The sequence below is a fragment of the Danio rerio genome, chromosome 23 (assembly GCF_052040795.2).
Source record: "Danio rerio strain M-AB ecotype USA chromosome 23, GRCz13ab, whole genome shotgun sequence".
Classification (NCBI taxonomy): Eukaryota; Metazoa; Chordata; class Actinopteri; order Cypriniformes; family Danionidae; genus Danio; species Danio rerio.
The window spans coordinates 670612-683643 of record NC_141043.1 but is presented as its reverse complement, the minus strand read 5'-3'; the positions used below and the strand labels follow the sequence as shown (position 1 = coordinate 683643).

Below are 13032 nucleotides of genomic sequence, written 5' to 3'. Positions count from 1 at the left end.
CGATGGAAATGGTAAAAGCATTGACAAAGTCTGTCAGGATGTGAGCACTAGATTATCTCTGTCAAACCCAGTGCAGTATAAAACAATGTGAACTATCAATAGCAGTCATGCACACTCTTTCTTTGGAGTTAGCTCAAGACAACAAAAAGATAAACCAACCGAGTGTATTAACGTCCTTATAGCATCATGTCTTATAGTAACATTTGCGTGACAATGCAATTTTGCACAATGATGCAAGGATGCTGTTGTTGTCTGAATGTGTTGCCTTGACCATCATAATTTACAAACTGTTGTAGTCGTGATGCTGGATTGTGATGATGAGCTGAGCTGAATAATCAGCTGACACTGTATTAACAGATTGTTCTGGTCGGTATAAAAGACAGTTGTGCTTATTCCTTTTTACAGCCGTCCCAAGCTTGGCCAAAGTGAAGAAGCAAAAGCGAAGAGCGTATGAGGTGGGGGAAAGTGCAGTCCTCCGCTGTAACCCTCCCAAGAGTTCTGTCACCCCGAAAATACATTGGATGGACATGCGTAAATCCTCTGTTCAATCTAAATCACAATTGTCCCACACAACATTAGAATTTGTATAACTGAATGCTTGTCCTCTCTCTCTCCCTCAGAGTTTCACCACATTCCTCTGAATGAGCGAGTGACCATAAGCCGGGATGGAAATCTATATTTTGCCAATCTTATAGCCAACGACAGCAGAGACGACTACACCTGTAATGCGCACTACATCAACGCCAGCATCATCCTGCCTAAAGAGCCCATGTCCATCTACGTCACTCCCTGTGTGTAACTTTCTCAACTGTATTTGTGTAATTAGACTCAGAAATGTAAAGTAAAATGGCTTTTCAGGAATATTTTTAATGCTGTAAAATGATGACACAAAAAAAGCAATTAATGGACAAAGTGTTGTTTGTGTGCAGCCTCACATCTTTTACCCATTACACAAGAATGACTGGATATATTTAGTCCGAAAAGGTTTAGGCTAGTATTTCAAAAACTTTCTTCATTATAATTCAGCAGAAAAGCAATGTGGAGGACTCAGAATGGTTTCATTAACACTCTTCAAGAGTAATCATCTCTGCTATTAAAATTTAAGTTGTGAGTGCCACCTATCAGAATTGACAAATGCCTTGTTGATGAGGCCAGAGGTCAGAGGAGAATGGCCAGACTGGTTCCAGCTGATAGAAAGGCAACAGTAACTCAAATAAGCACTCGTTACAGCCGAGCTCTGCAGAAGAGCATCTCTGAACACACAACACGTCCAACCTTGAGGCGGATGGGCTACAGCAGCAGAAGAGCACACCAGGTGCCGCTCCTGTCAGCTAAGAACAGGAAACTGAGGCTACAATTCACACAGACTCACCAAAACTGGACAATAGAAGATTGGAGAAACGTTGCTGCTCTGATGAGTCTCCATTTCTGCTGACACATTCGGATGCTCGGCTCACAATTTGGCCTCAACAACCTGAAAGCATGGATCATCCTGCCTTGTATCAGCGGTTCAGGCTGGTGGTGGTGGTGTAATGGTGTGGGGGAGATTTTCTTTGGGTCCATTAGTACCAATTGAGCATCAACGCCACAGCCTACCTGAGTATTGCTGCTGACCATGTCCATCCCTTTATGAGCACAGTGTCTCCATCTTCTGATGGCTACTTCCAGCAGGATAACGCAGCATGTCATAAAGCTCAATCATCTCAGACTGGTGAACGTGATGATGAATGAAACAGAAACTACACTTTCGCTACTCTGATTTCTGCAAAAAGCCTCGTGTAACCTCAGCTAGTGTTTGAAAATGACTCTTGTGTACATTTGTTTATGTTTTTATGCAGTAGTAATGGGGATTCATTTGTGTTCCTCTAATATGTTTTTTACAGCAAACTCTGTGGTTAAGAATCGACGGGCGAAGCTGCACCACCCAGCCGGAGCCCGCAGCTCATACCTGGTGCTGAGGGGTCAAACACTGACCCTGGAGTGTATCCCAGAAGGCCTGTAAGTGCATCTTATGTACAAACCAGATTATCTGCACACACTCTTGTGTAGTTTACCTGTGATATATATGTAATTACATGCATGCATGATCGCTATTTAAAATAAAGAACTTGAGCATGCTAAAAACATGTGATAGGCTCCTAAAGCAGTCAAGGGTGTTGGCAGGGCGAGTCTAGGTTGGGGACATCCTGCAGAATTAAGAAACAACCCACAGACACATTAAAAGTAGTCCGATCCTACGGGAAAACCACAGACTGTTCCAGATTGCTTTAGCACCACCTGCTGGCCGGTGTTATGATGTATTGCGTTTAAATTAATCATTTGATATCATGCACTTACTGTGTACATACATGTTCTTAACATGATACCCACATAGCAAAATATCTCTGGCCCACACAATCAGCTTTTGCTTGGCCCACATGCTACAGTGAATTACGGTACATGACTGGACAAAGTCTGGCTTCCGGGCCAAGCCTCTGGGCCAAGCCTCAGCCAAGTTAACAACCTGAGCCTGAACTGGGACAGATATGTTGGTGTGTCACGACTGCAATGAAATTTATAAACTCATGAATCATTGTCCTTTAGGCTTGTTGTGGGCGTGCTTTTTCTCGAAGCGACCTGGTTGGTAGAATTTATTTATTTGAGAATGTATTTTAAAATGGGGGGTCCATACTTATGGGGCCCATATGCTTTAATAACATCTGGGCCAAATAGCACATTTTACTTCTGGCCCAAGTATTGTGTGCCACCTTTAAGATGGTGCTAAACCAGGGCTATGTTTGGCCCACATGCTCTATGCCAGTGTCGGATAGCTGCCCGCTGTGCCAGATTTATGCCAAATCTGGGTCAGAATTCTTTGCTACCCAAGTGCATTTATGTTCTGCTTACTATAATTACAGGGATATACACCTTAACCCAGGTGTGTCCACACTTGGTCCTGGAGGGCCAGTGTCTTGGAGAGTTTAGCTCCAACCCTAATCAAACAAACCTGAACAAGCTAATCAAGCTCTTACTAGGTGTACTAGAAACTTCCAGGCAGGTGTGTTGAAGGAAGTTGGAGCTAAGATCAGCAGGACACCCTTGACTTTGGACACCCTTGACTTAACCCAACCTCAGATCTGTCTCTAACCTGACCTGTATCAGGAACACCAGAGGTGTTGTGCAACACATGAACACTGTAGGTACATTGTACTGACATAAGAAAATAAGCACACAGTAGTTAAGGCCACTTCATATAAAGTGGGACCAGATAATACACATGAACCTAGCAGAAGTGACACGGATACTTTTAGTTGCCAATTTGATCAATTTACAAACATAGGGCTTGTCAGATAGACTGAATGGAGGCTCAGATGTGTTTGCGTGACAGGAGAGAACAAACCTGTCTGTTTTAAGCTAATATTTTTGAGCTTACATCCAATGTGATGACCTAAAACGGCTTTGTGAACCTCAACAAGGTGTACCTGACTGTTTACTAATGGTGTTTGTGAACTGAAGCATCACTGCAGCAGTAATGATCATGCTATTGAAAAGGGACTCAAATCTGTATGTTTTTGCGTGTGTGATTCAGGCCAACTCCAGAGGTGCACTGGGACAGGATAGACTCCGCTCTGTCTCCAAACCGCACCAAGAAGCTGTACAACAACCGCTGGCTGCAGATAGACAATGTGCTGGAGTCTGATGATGGAGAGTACGTCTGCACTGCCAGAAACAGCGAGAACTCCGTCAAACACCACTACACTGTCACAGTAGAGGGTGAGACACACACACACACACAGAGAGAGAATTACCTATCTATAAGTAAATGATGCATAACTGCCTAAAGCAAACCCTGTTATTTTTCACCAAGATGAGAGTTGCATGGCTATTCCTACATTAATAGGCTTTCACTGTCCTACGCTTTAATTAGTGGCATGCTACAACTGATATCATGTTATTTTGATTGTTTGTAGCACAAAGACATTGACTATATACTTCTCTCTGATATCCTTATAGCTTTTTCCACGTAGTTTCTGATGAATATATCTCAGGTTCATGTAAAATTACTTCAGTACTATGAAATTCCAGTGGCAAAAATGACAAATACACTGAATTTGCACACGTCATCATAATCCCCTGCCGCTTGCTTTGTTGCCTGTACAGTGGTCAATGCATTAATAGCACCATTGATTAACATTGGACGTTTTAAGGGGACTTTCTGATTCTAAATTATTGTTAAAGGAAGACAAACACTATTATACAAAAGAAAACAACAACAGAATGAAGTATTGCTTCTTTTTAATAAGAGAAAGCAAATGAAAATATGTTCAGTATCATTAATTCCCTGACTATTGTATTTCACATTTGGAAGCATTATGTATACATGAGCAATATCACACTTGTAGGAGGCGTGCGTTAGACCTTAGTGCTCCAGCAGTGGCGATATACAGCAATATAGCACTGCCATGAGTGTGATAATGCGCTTATGTACAACAGTTCGACGGCATAATTGTGGATATAAAAAAGAAAACCAAACATCGAGAGTCTCAAAAATACTTTTGTGTAAGGAACTACTTTCTTCCGCCGTTCACATCTGCAGCTGACGCCAGAACAGCAGAAACTGTTATTAATTCAACAATGTCACTGTAGAGCTGGTCTTTGAATGATTCTCTAGCGTAACGTCTAAAGTGATGACAGAACAGCTGATTTTGCTAACAGTTTAAGGCTGAACAGCATGAAATGCCATCAGTCTACAGAGATTTCCCAGTGTTTCTCTGCTGTAATCGGGAGATCACAATAATTAACCCTGAAAAAGCCAAAGCATAGCAAACACTACAGATTACTGTGGTATAAATGTAGCACTACAACATACACAAGAGAGAGATCAACTTATAAAAATCTATATTGTTTCTATAATGATTTGATCAGCTGTAGCTTAAAATTACGCTGAGTGTTTCTTCTCTAAGGACTGATTATGCAGTCTGTCACCATCTTGTGGCCATACGTCAACCGTCAATTTCTTTGCTTAGTATGACAAGCTGATGGTCCCCGACTTGCTGAATCTCCGAAGTATTTTAATGTAAATAGGCTCTATCTTTATAAATAAACTGCATAGCTGCAAACTAAACAACTACATTCTTGACTAAAAATGCCTCAAAAGTACATGATGTTGTCCAAAAGCTGCATTATATATGTAGTTTGTTTGTGTTTTTTGCAGCTGCTCCATACTGGACTCGGAGGCCTGAAGAGCATCTGTATGCCCCGGGGGAGACGGTCAGACTGGACTGTCAGGCCGACGGTATCCCTGCCCCGAACATCACATGGAGCATCAATGGAGTTCCTGTTTCAGGTCAACATCTAAAGCATTCTGCATTTACAATCACTGATCTGCTTACTTGTCTTACTAATCAGAGCTGTGATTCCCAAACAACAATGTAACTCAAGGATGAACTAATGTGGTAGATGCCTCATTCTGGAAATAAATGACGTAATGACAAGAGTTTTCCCAATTCTGTTGGAGATCTACAATCTCAACCACATTAATAAAGATATGAAACTTTCATGACTCCTTTAGATCAGTGATTCTCAACCATGTTCCTGAAGGACCACCAGCTCTGCTCATTTTCCATGTCTCCTTAACCCAGTGGTCACCAAACTTGCTTCTGGAGGGCCGGTGTCCTGCAGATTTTAGCTCCAACCCTAATCAAACACACCTGAACAAGCTAATCAAGGTCTTACTAGGTGTACTTGAAACACCCAGGCAGGTGTGTTGGGGCAAGTTGGAGCTAAACCCTGCAGGGACTCAACCCTCCAGGACCGAGATTGGTGACCCCTGCTTTAACTAAACACGCCTGATTCAGATTCAGCAGAGACTGAAAGACCTGTAATGGGTGTGACAGACAAAGGAGACATCCAAAACATGCAGTGTCGGTGGTCCTCCAGGAACGTGGTTGAGAAACACTGCTTTAGATCATCCACAACAGATGATTTTTTTAAATTACTTTCTGCATTTTTTTTCACACACAATATTGTTTGCATATAAATATGTATGTTACACTTTCAAGAAGGAGACAAAGTCCGTTCTTGTAGCAACACATTTATTTCAATTGAAACACACGGGAAAACACTGTTTTTTTAAGAAGCACGCTAGATGTGTCTGCCATGCAGCTAACCATACACTGACTACTGCTTCTTTGTGCTATGGGCACCTAAGTCAAAAATAATAACCTGTCATATTGTGCAGATGTTTAGCCAATACATGACACAGACATATTAGTATGTAAACCACACTCAAATAGGATCCAAATCAATTTACAATCAACATCACAAAATACACCTAAATGTGTATATAGAGGTGAGGTTGGTTGTATATTGGGATATTCAGACATTCTCCTTAATAATATAATGCCAGAAAAGTATTGTAAATAGTGAAATCATATTAGCAGCAAATGACTATCAAAGTACAGCATTGTTCACAGTCAATTAGACAGTGTTAATGTTGTTTACAAGTCATACTCGCATGCTAATTCAGATCCAATATTCAGAGTAACATGCTAAACAATATAGAGACTGCTAAATGAAACCAATATAAAACCAACTTTACCTCTATAAATTGTATTGTGATCACTTTCTCACAGCATAAAATAAGGCATAAACAAATTATACACATTTGTGCATCCCAATCTCCTTCAACTTGTATACAAATGAATAAAACAATACCTATAAACAACCACAAAATAACTATTTATCACATTTCCCCATAACTCCTTCATACATAACGGTTTAATGCTTCATCATTAATCTCTATGAAGTGTAATTTTACTTAATGAACTATATTTGAACTGAATTGTAATGCAAAATTACAAAATTAAAAAATAAAAATATTTTACTGCTAAATCCAACTGAGTTTATTCTTAACTGTATTTTCTGAATGTCTCTTTTAATGATAGAGGTAAAGTTGGTTTTATATTGGCACATTGGTTCATTTAGCAGTCTCTATATTGTTTAGCATGTTACTCTGAATATTGGATCTGAATTAGCATGCAAGTATGACTTGTAAACAACATTAACACTGTCTAATTGACTGTGAACAATGCTGAACTTTGATAGTCATTTACTGCTAATATGATTTCACTATTTACAATACTTTTCTGACATTATATTATTAAGGAGAATGTCTGAATATCCCAATATACAACCAACCTCACCTCTATCTTTCAATGTAATGGCTAACAGTTAACGCTAAACAAGGAAATCACACGTTTAAACTCACTGTACACAACCATATTAATAAAAATCACTAAAAGTTTAATCATTGTGTCTCATTTTCACAGAGTATTAGTTATATGCATGTTTATATTCACTTCCCTCATGGAAACCTATTAGTTTTTAACACTTCCGCCACTTTGGCACCTATAAATCACGGTTAAACTCAACTAATATAAACTCCCAGGACATAAATTCATCTCTAGACAAACAATATGTGTTTCAGTGTACCATTACAGTAAATAATATTATCTTACCTGTTGAAACACACAGGAAAACACAGTTTGTTTAAGGAGCACGCTAGGTGTGTCTGCCATGCAGCTAACCATTCGACTACTGCTTCTTTGTGATTCAGCTACCGACACATAGAGAGAAACGTGGGTGCCCCCTCCTGGTGAACCCGAGTTTTACAGGGATAAATATCACACTATACTTCTGTAATACACATGCATTGTTATAGAAGACTACATTATTCCCGAATTAGATTAAATTAAATGAACAAAAAAAAGATGGGGGGTTGACAGTTTCTATTAGTTAGGGCTACATATACATAATAACAAATAAGTCCACATACAACCTCAGAATTTTTACAAAATTCTGTACAGAAATAGCAAAAAATGTTTATAGATTCTGTCTGGCCCTACACATGAGTTAAGATAATTGTACACCTCTTAACGTGGAGAGCATGTAAAGTCTAATGTTTTCATTGGTGTGTGTGTGCTGTAGGCACGGATGTGGACCCGAGACGGCGTGTGAGTTCTGGGAAACTGATCCTGTCCAATGTGGAGTTCAGCGATACGGCAGTGTATCAGTGCGAGGCCGTCAACAAACACGGAAGCATCCTGATCAACACACACGTGCATGTTGTTGGTGAGCATTAATAGTGTAAAACACATATTATTTACATGGTTCTTATTCTGCACAGGCTCATAGGGAACATGTGCCCAGGGCTACATATTTGAGAACTGCAAAATATATACCCGTGGCTATGTATGGCTGCATTTTGTGTGTAAAGTGTACGACAACCTTCTCTTCCTTTTCATGCTAAAGCTTTGACGGCTTGCCTCCGTATGGACCGCTTTTCCGGCGTAACCAGTTTGCTTAGGTTTCGATGTATGGGATTGGACTTGGGATGTGGATCGGTGTGGACTTGGGTTCAAAACCAACAAAGCACACTTCCAGAAACCAAGTAAAATGAAACCAAAAAATAAATAAGGCGGTCCTTGGCTCAGTTGGCGTTTCTGTGTGGAGTTTGCATGTTCTCCCTGCCTTCGCGTGGGTTTCCTCCGAGTGCTCTGGTTTCCCCCACAGTCCAAACACATGCGGTACAGGTGAATTGGGTAGACTAAATTGTCCGTAGTGTATGAGTGTGTGTGTGTGAATGTGTGTGTGGATGTTTCCCAGAGATGGGTTGTGGCTGGAAGGGCATCCGCTGCGTAAAAGCTTGCTGGATAAGTTGGCGGTTCATTCCGCTGTGGTCACCCTAGATTCATTTCCAAACAAAATGCAACGTCACCCAACATTGAGGTACAGCGTCAATCTGCTGTCATGTTAACGTCCTGGCCCTGCAGGGAAAACTGACTTTCGTAAGATGCTGTTTTACAGACTGACCCTTGCCTTCTCTTTGGATTGTTTTGTTTGTCTGTGTACGTGTATTATGTCTTGTCTCTTTGTAAGGAGCATGTAACGTGTTGTTATGCAAGAACATTTTCAGATCTAAGTCTGACAATAAAGTACTGTATTGCAGAACTGCCAGCTCAGATCCTGACCCCAGATGAGCGCCTCTATCAGGCCACTGCAGGACAGACTGTGATGTTGGACTGCCGAACGTTCGGGTCGCCGCTGCCCAAAATACACTGGTGAGCGTGTACTTTGTTTTGCATTGTCATCATGCATTTTCTGCACACACCTACGACTCAATACAGTAGAAGTAAAATTGTGTGTAATCTTTGTAGCTTTCAACCAAAGTGCACTTTCAGCTTTTTTTTAAGTAATTGCTCATAATGCATCTTCTTAAATTCTTGCTGTAGAGTAAAGTGCATGCAATGGATTTAGAACCATGGTGATCTTAAAGGTTTATTTGGGGGAAATGGGATAAGTAAAGCTTAATTGTGTAGAGCAACATCAATGGATGTTTTGTTGTCCTGTGTGTATAATCAAATGGGATTGATTGTTTGCAGGGAGATTCTAGACTCTATTCCAGCTCTGTCCAATGCTAAAATATCTCAGATGACCAACGGAAGTCTTAAGATCAGTAATGTGAGTGAAGAAGACAGCAACAGATACACATGTTCAGTGAGCGAAACCAACAAGAGCATCAGTGCGGAGCTAGAGGTCCTGAGTAAGTGCCCACTACACTGTTTCATGCCATGGTAAAGCCACCCACATTCACCCATCAAACAGTCTGTCCAATTAATGACCAATAAAATACTATAATCCATTAATGACCAATTAAATACTATAATCCATTAATGACCGATAAAATATTTAACCCATTTAACCCCATACACCAGGGGTTCTTAAACTCGTTCCTGCAAAGTTTAGTTCAAACCCCAATCAGACACACCCGGGCTAGCTAATCAAGCTCTTACTAGGCTTTCTAGAATCATCCGTGCAGGTGTATTAGGGCAAGTTGGCAAGATGTCCTTGCTGCAATCTGCAGCTTAATGACATAGGCGATCATCAACTACATAGTGGACCTTGTACCGCCCACTAAGGTAACGCTCATGCTACTGTGACGGTTTGGTTTCGGGTAGGGCAAGGTGTAGGAGATCACCAACTACGTAGTGAACCTTTTACCACCTACTAAGGCAGCACCCATGCTACTGTGATGGTTGGGTTTAGGGTAGGGGTAGGTGTAGGCAATCATCAACTACGTAGTGGACCTAGTACCTCCCACTAAGGTAACGCCCATGCATCTGTGACGGTTGAGTTTAGGGTAGGGCAAGGTGTAGGCGATCATCAACTACATAGTGGACCTAGTAGCGCCCACTAAGGTAACGCCCATGCTACTGTGACGGTTGGATTTAGGGTAGGGGGAGGTGTAGGCAATTATCAACTATGTAGTGGACCTTGTAACACCCACTAAGGTAACGCCCATGCTACTGTGATGGTTGGGTTTAGGGTAGGTGTAGGCGATCATCAACTACGTAGTGGACCTAGTACTGCCCACTATGGTAACGCCCATGCTACTGTGATGGTTGGGTTTAGGGTAGGGCAAGGTGTAGACAATCATCAACTACATGGTGTACCTAGTACCAGCCACTAAGGTAGCGCCCATGCTACTGTGATGGTTGGGTTTAGGATAGGGGGAGGTGTAGGCAATCATTAACTACGTAGTGGACCAGGACAACTATGTCATCAAGCTGCGGGCTGCACAGTACAATACATTACACTATTAATAAAGAAGGGATAATAAGGGAAGCACACGCCTACACACCATTACCCCAAGATCAACCCCTGACCTACATGCTGTCTCTGATATGGTCGTGCATTGATCATTGATTGTCTTTCCATGGTGTTGTCTGCAGACAGAACAAAGATTGTTGGACCTCCCCAGAATCTCCATGTTATACGTGGAAGTGATGCGATTTTACACTGCAAATACACAGTGGACCACAACTTAAAATCCCCCACGGTTCAGTGGAAAAAGGATGGACACAAGATCACAGCATCTACAAGCAATGACAAGTAACACAGCTCTTCTTATCTTTATGTCATACAGTTTGGATGATCCTCTATTTATCACTAATTGGTCAAAACAATCTTATAAATTCATGTTAATATCAGGTATAGCAAACCCCAAGATATCCACAATGTTTTCTAGAGATATGGAGTGATTAAGAAAGTGTCTGGTGCATATGGAGAGAAGACTATTTCTACAGGTGGTTCATCAAACCCACTCACCTGGCATATGCTGGTTTGGTTGCAGATACCATGAAATCGAAGGCTCTCTAAAGGTCTTGGATGTTCAGATGGAGGATATGGGCATCTACAGCTGTGAGGTCAGCACTACACTGGACTCAGACACTGCCAGCGGATACATCACTGTTCAGGGTAAGTCTGTCAACATCACATACGTCTAAACAAACACAATCTTACACTTCGTAAAGACGTTAATGTGTCGGACGCTCTGCAGATAAACCTGATCCTCCTCAATCTCTGAAGCTGTCTGAAAAGATGGAGCGTAGCGTGACCATCTCCTGGATGCCGAGTGTCGAAAACAACAGTCCTGTTACGGGTAAGTGCAGCACTGTCCTCTTTCATTATATTTGGGGATGAGGATGATGATTTTTCAGACACACACTGCCTGTTGGTCCTCAACCGAGCTGAGAGGTTCTGAACAGCGGTGGCTTTATAATGTGCTTCATAAAGTCCTGCAGTGGAATCTGTCCACTCGTCTTCATTTAAAGGGCATCTATTATGCAACAGGCACTTTTATAAGGGGTATAATTTGTTCTAATCAGACTTGACAAAAACAGTCTGCAGAAACATTTTGATTGACATTCTCCCTTTGTTTGTGTCATTAGAGGGGGAAAGCCCCGCCCACTAGTGCCCATCACTTCCTCATTTGCATAAACAGCAGTCCTGAGTGAGAATCTGGGTTGGGGTGCAAGAGGTCCTGGGTTCAAATCCTGGACGAGCCCCCAATTTCTGCTATGATCTCTAGGGTTTGGCCGTAAAAGAAAAACAGTGGGCGTGGCTTTTTTTTCTACTGCGAGCTGATTGGATGTAGTAAAGTAGGCGTTTTATTTGTTTTATGGCTTGTTTTGATTTCATGTGTACTTTAAACGCTTTATTTCTGTTGTCCTGCAGAGTATGTGATTGAGATGAACGAGGGGGAGACTCCAGACGAGGGTCAATGGCAGAAATACAGGAGTGTTTCTCAGGACATCCGACAGCTGGAGATCCACCTGCAGCCCTACAGCAAATACCACTTCCAGATCCGGGCAGTGAACAGCATAGGAACCAGTGCTCCCAGCGAGTCCTCGCTCTCCTACAGCACTCCAGCAGCCAGTAAGACGGGTTTTATAACCTTTTCTGTTTTTTTGGCAGAATATACCATTTAATTTAAGGGATTTTTAAACTTATAGGTAAAAAATCTTACTTACTAACTTACTTACTGACTTACCTACCTACCTACCTACGTACCTACCTACCTACCTACGTACCTACCTACCTACCTACATACCTACCTAACTACCTACCTACGTACCAACTTACCTACCTACCTATGTACTTACTTACTGACTTACCTACCTACGTATCTACCTACCTAAGTACGTACTTACTTACAGACTTACTGACCTACCTACCTATCTACATACTTAATTACTGACTTACCTACCTACGTACCTACCTACCCACCTACCTAACTACCTACCTATGTACCAACTTACCTACCTACCTACGTACTTACTTACTGACTTACCTACCTACGTATCTACCTACCTAAGTACATACTTACTTACTGACTTACCGACCTACCTACCTACCTACCTATCTATGTACTTACTTACTTACTTACTGACTTACCAACCTACCTACCTACCTACGTACTTACTTACCTACTGACTTACTTACATACTTACTTACTAACTGACTTTCCGACTGACCTACCTACCTACCTACCTACGTACTTATTTACCTACTGACATACTTACTTACTTACTAACTGACTTACCGACCTACCTACCTACCTACCTACCTACGTACTTACTTACTTACTGACTTACCAACCGACCTACCTACCTACCTACCTAACTACGTACGTACTTACCTACTGACTTA

General features: G+C 41.5%; 1 protein-coding gene across 5 annotated transcripts in view; it reads left to right on the top strand.

Annotated features, from left to right (window-relative positions):
• The window catches only part of l1camb (L1 cell adhesion molecule, paralog b), a 46807-nt gene that overhangs the window by 18952 nt on the left and 14823 nt on the right, over positions 1–13032 (top strand). For all 5 annotated transcript variants that reach the window (XR_015522596.1, XM_087305088.1, XM_087305086.1 and 2 more), the window contains 12 exon segments: positions 406–531; positions 621–791; positions 1884–1998; positions 3569–3753; positions 5195–5326; positions 7969–8112; positions 8990–9101; positions 9423–9583; positions 10773–10932; positions 11174–11298; positions 11381–11482; positions 12058–12258. Coding sequence is in view for 4 of the 5 variants with exons in the window: in XM_087305086.1 (XP_087161212.1) it covers positions 406–531; positions 621–791; positions 1884–1998; positions 3569–3753; positions 5195–5326; positions 7969–8112; positions 8990–9101; positions 9423–9583; positions 10773–10932; positions 11174–11298; positions 11381–11482; positions 12058–12258 (1734 nt within the window). In the remaining variant the exon portion in view is untranslated.